We start from the raw sequence: 19,763 nt of genomic DNA, 5'->3' as shown, positions 1-19,763 counted from the left end.
ACCAACACTGAGCCAGTGTGAAACGCTAGGCCCGGGACTATGTCTGAAACCCCGCTCCTCCTTGGACTTTAGGCATCTGACCAGAGCTGCACACGTGCTCCTAAATGGCAACCATCTAGCTACACAAGTGGCATCTTTGGCACCAACAGAGGGTAGCGACTCTATTTCCCCTGCAGTGCTGATGCCTACTTGTGTGCACACAAGATGAGCACGCACACTAATCTACTTGCTAGCCAGGTGGGTACACCGCCATCTATGTGCACCCACTGTGGATACATACATGCAGCTAAATAATGAAAATGCTGGGCAAAATCCCCCAGCTACTGAATTTTAGGTGCCAGAGAAGGACAGCCCTCCCTTTTTTAGCTGAATAGTTTCTAAGCTACCCTCAAGGGACCTGGAACCTGTTACTGACTTCCCAGCACCCCAACCACCGCAGCACAGGTTAGGCATTAACTAGCCATTCTCCAGTACTTCTTTTGAAGTTAGCCTCCTCAAAGCTTGGAGTGACTCCAACACAGATCTTTCATTTCTCAGACAAGTGCCCTGGGTGGGTGAGCCCAGGGCTGGCTGGGTGGTGATTTCTCTGCAAATGCCTGTATCACTCCCTGAGGAGCCACTCCAATGAGCAGTCCAGCTGCACCAGTTTGGCTGAAGGTGTTGGGCAGGGGACCCCAGGGGTTCCCTAGCAGACGTGTCTGATGGTTGTCCCTGAGGCTGTCTGACAGGACCTCGCTCTCAGGCTCAGACCTCCACAGCTTCTCAGCGCCAGGATGGAGGAGACAGACTTGTGCAGCATAGCTTTCAACTGCATACTTCTACCCACTCTTCCCTGTCTTCCGAGGACCCAGTCCTCCCTTGGTCTCACTCAAAAACCCAGCACCAAGCAGCTGAGGTGCCAGAGCCCTGGCTGTGTGCAGCTCCGTGCGCGCTTGTGTGAGGCAAAGGTCTGACAGGTCTCCACGCATGGCCATGGTTCTCGCAAGCAGTTCGGAGTCCGGCTGCCCAGGGGCTCTGTGAGTGTGCCCTGAGGGGCCGGCAAGGTGCCCTGAAGTGAACAAAATGGCAGGCTGCTGGAAGGAGGTGCTGGAGAGCAGGATTAGCAAAGAGTGCTGGGGGTCCCCACCCTCACTGGGTAAGAGTGCCTGGTGAGAGGTCCGTGCCTCAGTGCAGACACCTGCAGTGACCTGCCACCTGCATTTCTCTGGCAAGGAGAGGGAGAGGTCCAGTAGCAAGGCTTGCAGGATTTGGGTCTGTCCCAGTCAGATGACAGCTTCAGTTCTGCCCTATAAAGAAAAGACTTGTGTTTCTACTCTCTGTAAAGCCAAGTTCTCATGAGAGTCTTGAAGGCCTCCTAGACCCATGGTCAGCCACTGGCCATCCGGAAGAGGTCAACTTTGCTATGTTCTGGGAAAGGATTGAGGAACCCCTCTACAGAGTATGCACTGGGTTGAGTTTGGATCTTCTCCCCTGCTGAGACAATAGGGAAGCAAGAGGGAGAATCAAGCTGTGGTGCTGAGCAAGGAGCAGTTGCTCCTCCTCGCCTCTCTGCTGGTCTCTTGCCTCTTCCTGGCTCTGCTTCAGCTGCTGTATGACCAGGTCCATGGAGCTCTCATGAGCCCAGGCACTTAGAGTATAACTTGCTACCTGTGGTGCACAAAGGCAGTGTGATTGGTACCCAGAACCACAAGCTGTGCAGCCACTCTGTCTGCTTTGGAAAGTCTTCCCAAATGCATCTTCAGGCGATAGAGAAGGTGTCTGTGCCATCTTCAGAGTAGCTCCCTGCATTCGAGGAACTTGATTCTGAGACAGCCCATTGCCTGCCTTGTCCAGCAGCACATGGGTGTCACCTGTGAGCGCATCTTTGTCAAGGATGTGACGATGGCCACATCACCAACCTGACTGCAGGAAGCACTGTCTGTGAACTGCTGCTGCTGGAACCACCCATGGGGGCATGCCAAGTACCCACCTGCTTCAATGGGCGTTGTGCCATCCACCCCCTGCCCACATAAAATAGGGCACATCTCCAGAGGAGCCCATATATGACCACTGGAGCAATGAGAGATCTGTACAACTAGACAGGTGAAGTATAATAAGCACTGGAACCTACTCATATAAACCAGGACTCTTCAGGAGCTACATCTTAAGGCACTTGTACACAACATGGGGATTTAATTCCCCCTAAATTGAAGCGGTGTTTTTTTAAAAACACCGCTTCAATTTAGGGCAAAGTAAACCCCCATGTCATGTACACCCATGTTGGAGCCCGATCCTTACCTGCCTCTTCAGCAGCGGGGAGGGGAAAGTGAGCTGCTGGCAGGCAGAGCAGTCCCTGAGCTGTGGGGGGGTGCCGGTGCTTCCCAAGATGGCAGCAGCGGTACCGCATCAAGCAGCGCCTGCCCGCAGGCAACCCGACTGGGGCAATCCCAGGGGGCTCCACGGCTGCAGAGGGAAGCACTGGGCCCCCATGCAGCTCAGACAGGCAGGCAGGCTCCAGGCGGGGAAAGATCAGGTTTGCCTTTTTTTTTTTCCCTTCTGTGGAGCCTGCCTTCCAGGGCTGCCGCTGGGCTGCCTGCACGGTCTGCCTGCACAGCCCCTGAACTGCACAGAGCCCAGGGCTTCCCTCCATGGTTGTAGGGTAGGAAACTAAAACTCCTTGGAGGTGTTTTATTTTGCACTACCCCAAAGTCATTTGCTGCATCCCAAAGTCATTTAAGGTGCATTACGCCGCTGAACATGATACAGTGGCTGGCATTAACGCACAATACACTGCCGAATGTGCAAACAGCAATGCCATTAAAGCAGTGCAAAAGGCATTTAACCCGCTTTAAAGTGTTGTCTACAAATGCCCTTAGATGTCTTAGCAGTGAAATAGGATTTTGCCTAGGCTGTCTACTACAACATCAAATATGTCTGGGTATTTGGTCCTAGATCCCTGTCACGTCTGAGTCTTCTCCGGGGTGAAATGAACATGGTGGGAAGTATGCCAAGTGCTCGCTACTGCTCTGAGTTGATTGTACTTGTCCAGCTTCTTCCTGGAGCCATTCAGATGCATGGTCTTGGAAGGCAAGTCAAGCTCTGTTAGGATGCTGACTGTCTCGGACGGCCAGAGCCGACTTGAGTTGCGTTAGAAATTGCTCGTACGTTAGGGCGGGCTGGTGAATGGAGAGGCAGACACAACTTATCGGTTGCAAAAAACTTTCCTCACACCGCTTGGAATCACGACGCAGGTGGTCCAGTCGTCTGAACAACCACATGAGTTGTTCCAGCTGGCGGGGCCCAAACCAGTTAATCCGTCCGCAATTCAAACCGGCAGGAAAAGGGTACGTCTGGGATTGCGCTCGGCGACGGGAAGAAAGATCGATAGGTGATCAGTCTATCGATCAGCTAGCCGCAAGTCAGATCTCTTTAGAGGCACTCTGCAGCGTGCTCAAAGTTCTTCGACTTGGGCGGAAGTCGCGCGAATTTTTAAACGGCCAGCAAGCCAATTACTAGCCGCCACGTGTGAATAATTTAGAACTGGCCAATAGCGGGACGCAAATTTGCATTTGAATAGCGGGAACTCTTTGCACTGTGCATTTCTGTGCTGCAAAGAAGAAATGCACCCTGCAAAGAAGGCTGCAAATTGGCGGGAACTCTCTTGCACCGAGGTTTCTCTGTGCAGCAAAACCCTCGCTGTGCAAGAGGCTTTCATGTGGCAAGAAAATCCCATTGTGCCGAGGCGCCAAAAATCACTGGGTTGTGACACTGACCTTCTGAGTACTTCTGTGGCAATCTTAACCTATCCGTGGTGCTCTCAGGCTCTTTGTGCATAGGTAGCACCCTCTACATCCTCCTTTGGACTGAAATGGAGGTGGCCAGGGATTAATAGGATCATAGTATCGTAGTGCTTTGAGTTGGAAGGGACCTAAACAGATCATCAGGTCCAACCCCCTGCCCCGGGCAGGAACAGGTGCCAGGAACATATCATCCCAGCCAAATATCTGCCCAGTCTCCTCTTGAAGACCCCCAAGGTAGGAGAGAGCACCACTACACTTGGGAGCCCATTCCAGAGCCTGGCAGCCCTAACTGTAAAGTAATGTCTCTTGACATCCAGCCTGAAACTTCTCTCTAACAATTTGTGGCCATTATTCCTAGTAACCCCGGGTGGTGCCCAGGGGAACAGAGCCTCCCGCAATTCCCGTTGGTCCCCCCTGGTGAGTTTGTAAACAGCCACCAGATCCCCTCTCAGCTTTCTCTTGTGGAGGCTGAATAGGTTCAGGCCCTTCAGCCTCTCTTCGTAGGGCCTGCCCTGCTGCCCCCTGACCATGTGAGTGGCCCTCCTCTGGACCCTCTCAAAGTTAGCCACATCGCTCCTGAAGTGCGGTGCCCAGAACTGGATGCAGTACTCCAACTGCAGCCTGACCAGCGCTGCATAGAGGAGGAGGATCACCTCCCTGGATCTGCTCGTGATGCATCTGTAGATGCACGACAAGATGCAGTTAGCCTTACTGACCACTTCCTTTCATTGGCGGCTCATGTTCATCCTGGAGTCAACAATGACTCCAAGATCCCTTTCTGCCACCGTGTTGTTGAGAAGTGTGTTCCTCAGCCTATAGGTGTGTTGCTGGTTCCTTCTCCTTAGATGCAGCACCTTGCACTTGTCTGTGCTGAATTTCATCCTATTCTCATCCACTCACCTCTGTAATTTGTCTAGATCTAACTGGATTCTGTTCCTCCCCTCCAGTGTGCCCATGTCACCCCACAACTTGGTGTTGTCAGCAAATTTGGACAGCGCACTTTCCACCCCCACATCCAGATTGCTGATAAAGATGTTGAACAGTACAGGCCCCAGGACTGAGCCCTGGGGGACTCCACAGCCCATATCCCTCCAGGTTGAAAACAACCCGTCCACCACCACTCTCTGGGTGTGACCATCTAGCCAATTTGCCACCCATCTGACTGTAGGCAGCCACAGTCACCTAGTTTTTTTAAAAGAATGTGGTGGAATACAGTGTCAAAGGCCTTCTTAAAGTCCAGGAAGACGACATCCACCCCAACACCCTCATCCAGGGACTTTGTGACCTGATCATAAAAAGAAACCAGGTTAGTCTGGCAGGACCTGCCCTCAATGAACCCATGTTGGTTGCCCCTTGAGCATTACCTCCCCTGCTGGGCCCTTGCAGATGTGCTCCTTGGTAATTTTCTCAAAGGTCTTCCCAAGGACCGAGGTACGACTGATTGGCCTATAATTGCCAGGGTCCTTCTTTCTCCCCTTCTTGTAAATGGGGACCACATTGGCCCTTTTCCAATTCTCTGGTACCTGGCCAGAGCTCCACGAGCTCTCATATAGCCATGCCAGGGGCCCCACTATGACCCCCACCAATTCCCTCAGCACCCTCGAGTGAAGAGCATCTGGACCTACTGATTTAAACATGTCCAGCCCCTCAAAAAGTTCCCTAACTAGGTCGTCCCTGACCCTAGGCATGGCGGCGCCTCCCCTGGGTCTGTCCGCAATTCTAGCAGGTGAGATGTCCTGGTCCCTGTTCAGGAATATGGAGGCAAAGAATTTGTTAAAGAGGTCAGCTTTTTCATTTGCCGCAATCACCAGATTGCCAAGCCTGCCCTGTAGGGGCTTCATGTTACCCGGTGCCTTCTTCTTACTTCCTATGCATTTGAAAAAGGACTTTTTGTTATCCTTAATTCTGGTCGCCAGCCCTAGCTCCATCTCTGCCTTGGCCTTCCTAACAGCCTCCCTGCAGTCCCGAGCAACGGAGGTGTAATCCTCCTTGGTGATAGCCCCTTGCTTCTACTGTTTGTACACCTCCTTTTATGCCCTCAGGTATCCCTGGATGCCTTTGCTGAGCCACGGGGACTTCTTAGCACTCCTGCCCCCATTGGTGCACATTGGGACTGACTCCCTTTGAGCTCGGAGGATCATCTCCTTGAGGAACAACCACCCGTCTTGGACTCCCATCTCATCGAAGCTCCGAGACCCCAATGCCTCTCCTACTAACCTTCTTAGCTTACAGGAGTCGGCCCTCCTGAAATCAAGGACCTCTGCCTTGCTGCTTGCTTTCACCACCCTGCACTGGATAGTAAATTCCAGCAAGCAATGATCACTGTCGCCCAGGTGGTCGAGTACCCACAGACCCCCCACCAGGTCGTCCTCTGTGGCAAGAACCAAGTCCAGCAAGGCATTTCCCCTGGTGGGACTATGCACCTCCTGGGTTAGGTGGAGGTCCTGCATCTCGGCTAGGAACCTACGTGAGCGGTCAGACCTGGCTCACTGCTCCTCCCAGCAGATGTCTGGGTAGTTTCGGTCACCCATGACAACCACATCATTGCTATATGTGTCTCTGGTTCTGTCCATGTTTCCTATTGCCACAACAGATCTCATAGTTGGTCCAGTGTGGTTCCTTCAGGGATAAAGAACACATGAGTTTTGTGGAGTTCACGGCCCACTAATGGATAACACAGCACAACTAGAGCCATTTGGATAGACATTTTTTTTTAATTAATAAAATGAAAAGTAAATTATGCCTGTGTAATGGCCATAACTACATAGTGGCAGTTCTGAACTCAAAACGAAGGAAACAGACCAAGGAGTTACAGATAGGTGGTGGTGGGTAACGGACACTCATTCATCTAGTGGGAGAAAAGGATGTTGGCCCCAAGGTCCCCCTGCTTCTGATGCTTAGTGCCCCTCCCTCCACCAGTGTCTCATGTTCAGTGCCTCCTGGTGCCAACCTGCCTCTCACTGGCCAACGTGGCATGCAGCTTTGCTCTCCCAGTGTGCCCAGTGGCTCTTTTATTCCTCTGTCTTCATCTGGATTTTCACCTGGTTTCCAGTTCAGCTTTTCAGGCCACCATAGAAATACCATGGCTGCCTTCGGGTAAATGAGGCAGCCCTTAACTATTCTTTCTGCCATAATGAGAACCTTTGCCTCTGGACTGGATGTGCCCTAGGATGTTATTGCCTGGCTCCCCAGTATGCATAAATGAGCAGCTTTCTTTGTTTCCAGGGAAGATGGCATATCCAGGGAGCCACAGGCATTGCAGCATTACATACAGCTCGCTCAGTGTTACATTCACCACAGCCTCACCTGTTCAGAGTCCTAACACCTAATCACCTCAATGGACATCCAGCTGTCATGGAAATCGGTGCCCAGGCCCTGATTTTACAGGTGCTTCAAAGCAAAGCTCTGTTCACGTGTGTCATCGTCTGACTGGAAATGTGGAAACTGCAAAGCACAATAAAACGTACTGCATGTAACTGTTACAATAGCTGTGGGCAGGAGGGGGCACAGTGGTCTGTTGTTCAGGCATAATGATATTTTGTGCAAACTTGGTGCTTATCCATCTGGGATAGAGAATTCCTGGGAGCTTTGCTGCAGTTTCTTCCAAAACTATGAGCCAAGGGAGTGCTTGTCCTCTTAGGTCTCTAATAGCCTGGGCAAACAAAACGATCTTTTCTGGAGCAGCAGATAAATCTGAGGAAGGGCTCCTCTTTCATCCAGAGCCTGAAGCACCTTGTGTGAGGACACAGTGGGGTTCTGAACAAAGGGGATGTCACAGGTTAGTAGCCAAGCAATGGACTTGATGCTCTTTTTCTCTTGAGGTTCTCACCAAAGACACAAGCTCCTTTTCAATATCTCTCCCAAGTGACTTGTTCACAGTGCTCCAGATTTTATGGTAAAGCTGTATGTTCTGCGCCAGCATCATGCACAGCCTGTGTTCATATAACCAAAGTATATGCAACACTGTCAGTTTGCTATCCCTGCTTTTCTTGCCCGGGCAGGATGGCTAGCTGAATGGAGAGAAGAGATGGTGAGTATTAGAGACCCCTGGCATTTCACTCTAAGAGTTATCTAGAAAGCCATCAAAATTTCTGAGCTCTGAAAACCTCACCTTGTTCATCTCAAGCAAATACGTCTCCAGAGAAAATGTGCAATTTTTATTGCTGGATTTCAAGAATACAGCAATAAATATTGGATGAAAGTTGGTTCTAATGAACCAGAACTGCTGTCTCTTGATGGAGACTGCTGTTTAGTGATGAATGCACTGTGTTTCTGTGACTACTTTATCTGATGGAAGACTTCAGAATAAAGCATAGGAAAGGATTTAATTCCTAAATTTCTTGGATTTGTTGAACACAAATGATTCATGACTAATTACAGGATAGGAGATAGGGAGGACTCCATTTCACTGAAGATATGCTCAGACAAGATTATACCCCCTTGTGCTCATGGTTGACTGGGGATAAAATGTTTGGGGGACCTGTATTGGTATAATCTCTGTGATGCATCCAATGCAGCTTTCCAAGACACATTAATGAGAACAGGCAGCGTTCTGTCTGTAGTTAAGGGTGAAGCCAGCTTTCAACCAGAAGGCTTAGCCCTTAGTCTTTGAAAATTAATTCAGCCTGAAATAAAAGTTTCGAAAAGATCATTCAAAGCATTTTAGTTACAAGGCATTCACAATGAGGTTTATATAAGTGCTCACAATTCTAGCCTCTACTGGACAGTTGCTGAAATCCAGCAGCTTCATTTGGTTCCCTAAATGGGAACTCTTGATGTTGAGCTCTTAAAATCTAACCTGAGAAAATTACTTGGATTTGAAATGTTGACTTTTCCCTAATATTTCTGTGTCCTGCTCTGTCAGAGAAAGTTGCGGGGGCTGGTTTGCTGTACCTGAGCAAAATAAATAATGAATTTTCTGACAGCTTATCTTCCTTCTCATTATTTTTTCCTGTTTAACCAGGATTGCAGGGATGCCTGCCACTCTTGTGAGCTATCAACTTAGATGTTTCTTTGGATGCATAAGCAGAGTGGCCAGATGAGAAGCATACACGCTGCTAACCAGTGTAACCGGCGGTACACAATTCCTAGGTGGTCTGGAGCAGGGATCACAGCTCCCTTCCCAGCAAGCCGTTCTCAGGCTGCACTTTCATGTACATTTTTTACAGACAAGGTAGGGTGTGGGTTGAGACTTGGAGGAGGGCAGACTGATTTCTTTTGGAATTAACTTGACTTCCAGCCAGATGTGGCACAATAGGCTAAATTAAATCCCGGTGTAATTCTACAGACTTCAGTGGTACACTCTCACCTGGAAGCAATATAGACCATTTAACAGTGAGTTGGCAGAAATGATAATGAACAGGATGGAGGTATCTTGATCACTTGGCAAATTGGCTATAAACAAATAATAAGTGATTGATATAGTCCAATATAAAGCCATATATCAAGAAACAAAGAATTAAGGTTAAATTTAGGGATGTGAATTATGGTAGTTTATCAGCTGAACATAAGACTCCAGTGTTACACTGTGACCAAAAGGTCCATTGTGATTTTTTTTGATGTATAAATAATAAATGATAAACTACCAGAATTGAGTAGGAAGAAGGAGATTATATCCCCTCTGTATTTGACTGCTGTGTTTGATATTAATGGCTATTTTATATCACTTAATAAACTCTAGAGGACTGGAAATATGCCTTTTAGTACAAGATTTCAGGAGACAGATTTATTTAGTTTATTAAAAAGTTTAAATGTTGTAGGGTAACTTGATCACAGTACATCCATGGGAACAGGAATTTTATAATGCAGTCCTCAGCCTAACGGATCAAGGTGCAGTCGGATACAAAAGCTGGAGGATGAGCTTTCTTTTAAAACACTCAGGGCACCCTTTCAAAAGCAGTGTAGTAGTCAGAGCACTTCCAAGGGATGTGAGATACCTAGCTTCAGTCCAATGCTCTGTGGGGGTTTAAACCCATATCTCTGACCCTGCTGTAACTATCAGACAAGAGTCATGGTGGGCAGGAAATCTTCACCCCTTGTGTCACAAGGCAGAAAAGACCTTAACTTTTATTATATCAGAAAGAGAACATAAGACGCAGCCTGACTGTGTAGCCAATGGCTTGGAGCATCAGGGGTGGGGGAGAACTAGCTGCTGGTCCCTGCTACCAAGACTCTGTGTGTGTGTGTGTGTGTGTGTGTGTGTGTGTGTGTGTGTGTGCGCGCGTGTGTGTGTGTAGCAGTCACTGGCTAAGGCAGCAGGAGCCTACCTTTCTGGCAGGTGTGCTACAAATTAGCCCCGCACCTTCCACAAGTGCCACTCCAGTCCCTTTCCCCTGCTCACTGAGCTGCTCTGATTTCTGCTTCCTGCCCTGGTTGATTCTGCTGCTGCTCTGCTTTCTGCTCCCTGCTCTGTGCTCCCTGGCCAAGTTGCTGCTTTATTTTCCGCTGTTTGCTCTATCTGCCACTATGCTGCCTGCCCCCTCCCTTTTCTGTCCTGTGCCACACACACAGACTGCCCGTGCCACTTGTGGCATGTTTGCCGCAGGTTAGCCATCCCTGGGCTAACTCATGGAAAGAGTTTCCTGGCTGTTTTGGAGCACAGTCTAAGGCACCTACCTCATTGCCTGGGAGTTAAGAGCCTTACCTCCAAAGGCACCTTTGAAGTACTGCTACGTGAATATTTGCATTTTTGAGGGCCAAATATTTTTGACAGTTGGCAATTTAAAATTTTGAAAATGTTACTGTATGTGCCTTGGCAAAGGAGAGATGTAAAATGTGTGGCAGAGAAGGAAAAGTAAAGCATTGTGCAAGCTACAGAAAACAAACACCTATTCAGGTGCAAATCAGTATTATTAGCTATATGGGTCTGCTGGTGTAATTAAGGAATATGGAAGTGGAGCCTTTTGGCTGGAAGGCACTGTGAGCTACTGAGTTAGCCATTAGCTATGGAAAGAAAACATACTAGGTCTGACATCTTTGGATGCCTGGAAATATTTGGATACAATACAAACTGAATGACAGAGTCCCTTAGGTCTCTTTTTAAAGATTAAGCTTTCATTTTTGTTACCCTTTTTACCAGCTTTCCAATTGACTGGAAGCAGTGTAAGGCTTGTGCATAGCAAATCTGCATATCTTTTCATAGGCACACTGAATGGGGCAGGTCATCTGAGAAGTCATTATTTTGATCAGTGCTGCTCATCCTTTTAATGCAGCCACTTGAGGGTTTGTCCCACCAATTAGTTAAAAGTAGCCTCCATAAACAAAATAAATATGCTTTTAAAAATATTGGGAAATTCCTTATGAAAGCATTTTTAATATCCACATAGCGAACGACATTGCTGTCATGAAGGTGGTTTATCCTTATCTGGCCTCAGAACTTAAAATCAAGAGGCTCAGTGTTTAAGGATTTAAACTGCTGGCATAATAGATGCATTATTCTTGTCAAAGTAAGAAAATATCCAGCCCAGCTACCTTTACTCTGAACACGAATAAATACTATCATTTCAGCAGAGAACTCTGAACTGAAGCATTATATTAAACCCTTGTTAGAAGGAAGCAAAGAAGTAGGACAAAGTCATCTGTATGGACTCTGGGCTGCTCTGGTTAGACTACCTCTCAGTGGCCATGTCTACATGAGACATTTACTCTGCAGTAGACTAATTAGCTCTGCAGTAACTGTCTCAGCATCTACCTTGTGGCCCAATTAGGCTGCAGGAAATAAATAAACTCTGCGGCAGAATGTAGGCACTTAAGTCATAAGACCTGATTCAGAACATCCCGCTAGCCCCTGGCAAGCAGAGAGACTCCTTTGGATGGCAGTGCCCTCCCAGCACCTGGATTCAGGCTTCTGCACATGCACCAAAGTCTCCAGTCTGAGCAGTCACCTCCTTCCTAAATTCTGTTGTGCTCCACGCTGGAGGAGTGCTGTTGGGAAGGAGTACTCAAAGCGCGCTGCGTGCACACCGTCATCACTAAGCACAGCCATGAGGACAGCATAGACATCTGCGGTCACTCAGAAACAAGTGGGGTGAGGCTTTTTCAAGCCTAATGGGCAGCTCGCTTGCCCAGAACATAGCGCATCCAGCATTTGTGCAGGGAGCCGCAGGGGATGACCCCGAAGGCCCCTTCCAGCTCCAGGACTCTGGGACCTGGGTTCTGCTCTTGCCAGTTTGGAAGCTCCCAGATAGACCTCTCACCTTTCCTAGGGGAGTGCCCGAACCATCAAGCTACAAGCTAAACTGGGTGGAAGCAGCAGGCCCACTTGAAGCTGGGCCACCATGCAGCTCATAAAGCAAAGCCTGGCTTATGTTCCAGCTCTCTAGACCAGTCACCATTTTACACTCAGCTGGCCTTAGATTAAAAGAAATGAAAAAATCCATAGCCAAAAAAGCCAAAACAGAAATAAGCTAGGAGTGGGGCCCAATGGGAATGGACAGAAGAGGATCACTATTTATGGCAGCGGGGGAATGGTGATGGGGATCCTTGCTTGACTCATTGCAAGATGTGGGAGAGGTTGTGATTTCTGCTGCTCTTTCTCTCTGTTCTAGTTTTCCACATCCTCCTAGGATTAATACAGGAAAGAAGGGGAACAAGATGAGGAGGAAAGGAGGTGATGGGTCGTGGTGGGGCTCAGCCTCAAATGCACCAAACCTAAGTAATGATTCTTTGGGCACTTCCAGCACTTTGTTCAATTGACCCATCACTTGAGAGACGTCTGGATTTGTGTGGTACTCCAAGTAGCCCAGGGATTATAGTCTAATCCCCTGGCAGTATGGGAATCAGCAACCAGAGCAGGGTAACTGAATTCATCATCATGGGATTCCCAAACCTTCAGGACTTCCGTGCCCTCTTCTTCATCCTGCTGCTTCTCATCTACTTCCTCACCATCCTTGGCAACGTGGTGATTTTCACAGTCATCTGGTCAGATGCTCGACTTCATACCCCTATGTACTTCTTTGTCAGCACTTTATCTTTCTTGGAAATCTGGTATACGGCAACTACTATCCCCAAAATGCTGTCAAACTTACTCAGAGAAAGGAAAAGCATCTCTTTCACTGGGTGCCTCTTACAGACCTATTTCTTCCATTCACTTGGAGCCACTGAATGTTACCTGCTTACAGCAATGGCTTATGACCGGTATTTAGCTATCTGTGATCCCCTGCACTACCCTGCCATTATGACCACAAAAATGTGTGCTCGGCTGGCTGCCGGCTGTTGGGTTTGTGGCTTTATATGTCCAGTTACTGAAGTCATCTTGGTCTCCAAGCTGCCTTTCTGTGGCCCTAATAAAATTCAGCATATCTTTTGTGACTTCCCCCCACTGCTGAGCCTAGCCTGTACAGACACTTCCATCAATGTCCTGGTCGATTTTATAATCAACTCATTTATCATTCTGGTGACGTTTCTGTTCATCATGGTGTCCTATGTCAAGATTATAAAAACTGTATTGAAAATACGTACAGCTAAGGGGAGAAGAAAGGCTTTCTCCACTTGTGCTTCTCACCTAACTGTGGTTCTGATATTTTTTGGGAGTATTACATTCATGTATGTTAGGTTGAAAGAAAGTTATTCCTTGGATTATGACCGGGCATTTGCTGTGATTTATGCTGTTTTGACTCCTTTGGTCAACCCAGTCATCTACAGTCTACGGAACAAAGAAATACTGAATGCAATAAAAAGGAAAATCCCTCACAAAAGAATGATAAACACCAGTGCATAGCGCTGGCATCCTATGTGAGCGCTTCTCCTTCCAAGCGTCTGATCCTGCAGCCTGACTGAACGCCGCTCTGGGTGCACAGGATCCTTTCTGCTTTCTCACCGATCCGGTCCCAGTTTTGGTTGTTCATTCTAATACATCTGCACCTCCCTTTCTCTTCCAATTCATGTCTTTTTTTTTTGTTATTGTTACTTTATTTTTGGCACATTTTGTCCCTCTTTTGCTCTTCTCCTTCCTAACTATTTATTGTTTTAAGGAGAAGTCCAGAAGACACAACTGTTCCAGTTTAGCTCATCCAAACTGACCCAGTTTAACTGATTCAGCTTAATTGATTACAACTATTAACAAAGAGACTCAATCATCAATCAACACATGCTTTGTTCCCATCCTTTAGAAATGGTGTGCTGCGACAGTTGTGGCACTGAGATGGAATGGTCTCGACTCAGCTTTTAAACGTTTATGTCTCCAGCCTATAACTATCTACACTCTTGTGCTTACAGCATACAACACGCTGTCTTTGCTCTGCCCCAGACTTTTATCTCATCTGTCACTCGTGTTCACCGTTAGCAAAAACACAAAATCTTTCTTTCAGTTTTGCCTTACTTTTTTCTTGTAATTGTATCTTTTTGGCATGTCCTACTCCAGAAGAGGTAGTTCCAGGTTTTTTCAGCAGAGTGGTTTGTGCTGGCTGCTAATCTAAACATCCAAAGTTACAGAAACACCTAGAAATGTTGCTTACTCATTGAAACTGTAAGATCGAATATGTTTTCCAAAGAAAATCACACTTTTTGTCTTTTTGATATTCTACACTTAGCACTAAAAGCATGATCAACTTTAATGCTATCTCCTCCTATGAATTAAACATTATGGGAGCATGGTCACATACAGCTTAACTTAAAAGACAAAGCATAAACGAACAATAAAATGCTCTGGTCAGTGCCCTCCGTTTTTAACTTTTTTAATGTTTTTCATCCTTTCTCCTGCAATATTTTCTATCTCTTACTCCTATTATTTATTGTGTTCCTTCTCATTTCCCTCCAGCCCAAGCCCCAGGAAAGGGAGTAGCAGGAACTCTCTCCCTCTGAGAACAGCAGGGTCCTCTCGCTCCCAAGAGGCAACAGAACCAGCACTTACTCCAGCAGCCAGAGTGCATCTGCATAGGTGGAGGGGTGGTACCTGCTAAGACCTTCCCCTTCTACTACACACAAAGTCCACTATCAAGGCAAGGTTGGTGGGGGTCTTGGTATTGGCACATCTGAGGTTTTGTCTCCGCTCAGAGTGGACTCGACTCAGAGTTGAAGGTGCATCATCATCAAATTTAATTAACATGGTCCAAACCTTCAATGTGCATGGAATTATATAAATTGAAATACATACCAACTTGCTCAAATTAAAGCCCAAAGGAAGGCAGACCCAGCCCTAGTTTCTGATATATAATCACATGACTCCAGGTAGTGGTCCCAGAACAATGACTTAGATTGTGCTTCAATCTAGCCACTGTTTAGGAGCCATCTAAGGATAGAGGATCACAGCATCTTTACACCACTCTGGTTTGCTACTGGCAGCAGTCATTCAGGTACAGGTTATAAAATTCCCAAATGCTTTGGCAATACCACCAGCCCTTCATGTCTTTGAAGCCTCACCCCCAGGGCCTCTGTCTTCATGGCTGGTAGCTACAGAATTATGTCCTCTGCACTTCTCACTTCATGTTGCACCAGACCTACAAATTGTGTTTCATGTTCCTCTCTTTCCATTCCTTTACCTTCCCTCTTATTATCTTCTCCCCCTCACATAAGACATCCCCTTCTCAGTATAAACCCAAAATTAAAAAATAAAAAAAAAATAAAAAAAACCAGTGGAAGAGGGCCAAAACTATGTGCTCTAAAATGCAAGCCTTATTTCTCATACCACTCGTCTGTCACCTCCTGGACATGGGTTTTGTCTGTGTGCTCCCTGGAGTCTGGGCAGTCTTGGGCAGGAACTGTGAGAGCACAGAAATTTGATGTGTTCATGTATACCTGTCAAAATCTACACCTGGCATTGATGCTCAGAAACCTGACTGAGGACGCCGCTCATTAAAACATCTAAGCGTATGTGTACGTCCATCCTTACTTGGCAAAACACTTCGGAACACACTTCATATTATGTTAAAAGTAAAGATAAGCATGCACTTAACCACTTGATAAGATAAAAATATATTGCTGAATCAGGGCCTGAGTAATGATGTGCTGTATCTTCCCATGCTCAGTGGACTATTGTGTAGGCAGCCATCAATCCTTTCGATCCACATAATGTTTACATTTTCACTGGTAATAAATATGATCAAAAAGAAACCATGTACTTGGAGCCTGTAAATCACAGTCTAGATGAATAATACATATGTCCACCAAAACCTTTCTGAGTTAAAACTGTAAACATTTTATTTTTGTAGAAAGGAACATAAATGATGAAGTGCCATATATTTTCTTTTATAAAGTAATTCTTAAAGGTTCTAACACTATCTTAATATGCAGTGAAGACTAGAATCTGCAGTTATTTCATTGACTTGGAGTTGTAGGAACATCATCATAGGAGAGTAGGCCTGGAAGGGACCTCACAAGGTCTTCTAAGTCCAGCCCTCTGCTCAACAAAGGATCATCCTTAACTAAACCATCTGAACCAAGTGTCTGTCCTACCTGTTCTTAAAAACTTCCAAGGATGGAGATGCTACCATTTCCTGGGCAGCCTGTTCCAATGCTTGACTACCTTCATAGTCAGAAAGTTCCTCCTAATATCTAAACTAAATTTCCTCTGCTGCAATTTGAGGCCATTGCTTCTAGTCCTGTATTCTACGGCCACAGAGGAAAGCCCATCTCCATCCTCTCCATAATTGTCCTTCAGGTATGTGAAAACTCTTTTCAAATTCTCCATCAGTCTTCTCTTCTCCAGACAAAATAACCCTAGCTCTTCCAGCCTTTCCTCATAAGGTTTGCATCCCAGACCCCTAATCATGTTTGCTGCTCTGCCCTGGACTCTTTCCAATCTGTCCACATCCTTCTTGAAGTTTGGGCTCAAAACTGAACACGATACTTCAGGGGAGGCCCCACCAGAGCTGAACAGAGTAGAAGAACCACTTCCCTTGATCTACAAGTGACACTCCTGTTACTACAAGCCAAGATGCTCTTGGCTTTTGTTACAGCAACAGGATACTGTTGGCTCATATTCAGCTTACAGTTTATTGTAACCCCCCTCCCAGGTCCTCCTCTGGCCCTGGCCCTGGCCCTTGTCCTCTGGCCCTGGCCTCACCTCCAAGGCCAGTCAGAACACCCAGCTCTGGGTGTCCCTCATGGTGGGCCCCTGGTCCTTTTGACCATTCTGGTCCTGGCCCCAGCATTGACCAGTCGAGGGTACTCTAAGTCAGGCCTCTGTGCCTCCAGCCCACTCTCTCTTTTGGGTCCTCCTGCTGGACCCTACTAGCAGGTGACCCACCCAGTTGTGGGAGCTGGGGTTATTAAGGCGCCACAACCCACCTTTCACCAGAGTGGTAACTGGCCTGGCATTTCCTGGAGGCTCCTGTGCCACTGAGAGCCCTACCAAGCCACCCACTCCCGGCAGGGGGCAGTTTTAGATCATGCCCAGGACCAGAAGCCTCCTAGCCATCCCCTACAGCTCCTCCCTGACCTCCAGGCTGTTGCAAGCAGCCTTGCAGCCAGGTGATGTTGCTGCCTGGCCTGCCAGCAGGGAACTGATCTGTTTATATAGACCGCCAGGGATCTAAAATGGTTGCTGCAAGCAAGCACCTGCTGGCTTCTTGGCTCAGGTCTTAAAGTGGCAGGTACAAACAGTGCCCTGCCACAGGAACCTTACTTGATGCCTCCTCCCAACTAGACATTGAGTCATTGATGACTACTCATTGACTATAATTGTAAAGAAATCCCCTTTATTTTTTAGTGTCTCTGTTTGGCTGTGTGTTTTCTTTGGGCTGTGTGCTTTGCTTCCTCCCATCTCCCCCTTCCTGTGCCCAGATTCTTTGTCCTAAGTTTCCTGCCAAGGGATCTGCTGGACCAGTTTTGTGACTAGTCACTCCACCAGGGGTTGCTGATGATTTTTAAAAGGATTGAGCTACACATCAGTGTTCATAGGTTATCTGTTTCTCGTTGGAGCCAGGTGATGAGGTCAGAAAAGATATTTAAGGGTCAGTTTACCTGGTCTGGGGGTTCTTCCTCTGGGGAGGCATTTTTGGAAACACAGACAGAAGCATGGGCCTCCAGAATCCTCTGGATATATATGTAAGTATCTTACCTGATACTTGTTAAAAGAGCCAGCAAGCCCATTCTATTTTGCTCAAGGCAGTTTTTTTTCTAATACTCTTCTATCTTGTACTCCTTCCCCATTCCCCCTCTCTCTCATTAAGAAAAGCTGTCTGTTACAATACACCTAACTATGAATGCTTGAGAGGAGGGACAGGCCTTTTTGCTCCTAGCGGAGTGTGGCTGATTATTATCTGATTCTGTCACACCTGGAAAGATCCTGGGTGGCTCCAGGCTACAAGGAGCAACCAGAAGTACTACCAGTGAGCAAAGCACCCACAAGGTCTTCAGGGTCTGTGTACCCCAGGCTTCACAGAGCCCTAACAGAGACCAGCGCCTGGGTTGTAGTAGCAATTACCCCAGGCTTGCGGGTGTGATCCAGGAACGGGGTCAGCTGGACATAGGTGCCCCAGGGGAGACACCCAAAGCAGGTTTTGGTCGGGCACAGTGAGGCGGGTGGCTCAGTGTAGTAGCGCCCCCTATTGTCCCACCACAATAATGATCTAACCAGTTATGTGTCTTCCTTACAGTACTTTCTCCTAGTCTGTTTTTCCTTAGCTTCTTAATAAGAGTGGCATGGGAGACAGTATCAAAAGCCCTGCTAAACCCAAGGTATATCACATCTACTACTCGCTCCCCATCCACAGAGCCTGTCACCTTATTATCACTAGGGATCTACCTAAATTGCAGTTTTGCATATTTCATGGCAACCACAAAAAGCAGTGTCCGCAATTGCTGTGATTGCCGGGAATTCTGCATTGGCCATGATTTCCTGCAAAACCAGTCGGTGGCAAGGGGAAGGGCAAAAAATTGGTAGTGGCGTAGACTGAGTGAAGGGGCACTCTGCTAATCACTGGTGAGGGGCAGCATGAGCCATTGCCATAGTAGAGCATAGGCATAGCTTCTCCTATATCATCCCTGACCAGTGGCTATCCAACCTCTTCTTTAACACCTCCAGTGCTGGAGAGGCCACAGCTTCCCTGGGTGTCTGTTCCACTGACTCACCACTGTTCCTGATATCTAATCTAAACCTATTGTCCTGCAAATTCAAGCCATGAGTCTGTGTCCAACTCTAAAGCAAAAGAGAAAAAGTATTTTCCCTCTATTTTCCCAGCCATTCAGGTATTTGAAGACTGCTATCATGTCCCCTCTTAAGCACTTTTTCTGCAAGCTGAACATGCCTGTTTCCTTCAACCTCTCCTCATATGACTTCCTTTCCATGCCCTTTATCATTTTTGTCAACTGCCTCTGTACTCTCTACAACTTCTCCACATCCCTTTGTTGGCTACAAATGTCCAACTCGGGATCCTTAAAATTCTAGTTTATTAGGCGGATTGAAACACTGTAATCATAAACCTTGGGGCTGGTCCCCACACACACACATGCACACATGTACACACATACACACACACAGTAGCAGGCTACGGAGTCAGGTATACCTATCCTATAAGCGCTGGAGTCTGTCATTAAGGCTTCTTTCAGCATGGTGTTATCTTCCAGAAGGGGGTCGCTGGCTGGTCCTTCTGGCTGGGCAGGTCTGGTCGAGTTGGAGATCAAGAGGGCGCCCCTGAGGGTCACTTTTCACTGCCTTTTATCTGTCCCTGGCAGACTTTGGTGACTCCCCAGTTTTCAGGTTTGCCCAATCCAGGGGTCGTTGACCCTCGTGGGACTTCCCCCCCCTTCCCTCGGTGGCTACTGGACGGCATCTGTCAGCCCCAGGGGTCGTCCGCATGTACATGCAGGTTTGGGAGTCCGTTGATGAATTTAGAATAGGGTTCTGGGAGCGGTTGATCTGGAGATACTCAGCCCAAAAGTTGGTCTCTGGCGTTGATTAACTCAGGCCAGGGCTTCTAGCCCTTGATCAGTGACGTTTAGAGATTTCCCGGTTGTTACATTGTCTTCTATTGAGTTCTTCTGTTGGTTGATCTGCAGTTTCCCAGGTGTTAATTGCTGCCTGCTTCCATGTTACACATTCAATCA

The 19,763-nt window shown here is 47.4% G+C and overlaps 1 protein-coding gene across 1 annotated transcript; it reads left to right on the top strand.

The window, feature by feature from the left end:
• Positions 1–12,549: 12,549 nt before the first annotated feature.
• LOC106722513 (olfactory receptor 6N2-like) lies at positions 12,550–13,497 on the top strand. The gene has a single exon (XM_014522707.1). It carries the CDS (start codon positions 12,550–12,552, stop codon positions 13,495–13,497), a length of 948 nt encoding a protein of 315 aa, XP_014378193.1.
• Positions 13,498–19,763: the final 6,266 nt, after the last annotated feature.

The sequence above is a fragment of the Alligator sinensis genome, unplaced genomic scaffold (genome assembly GCF_000455745.1).
Source record: "Alligator sinensis unplaced genomic scaffold, ASM45574v1 scaffold553_1, whole genome shotgun sequence".
Lineage (NCBI taxonomy): Eukaryota > Metazoa > Chordata > Crocodylia > Alligatoridae > Alligator > Alligator sinensis.
Note: the sequence above shows the minus strand (reverse complement) of the source record. Positions and strands in the feature narration are given on the sequence as shown.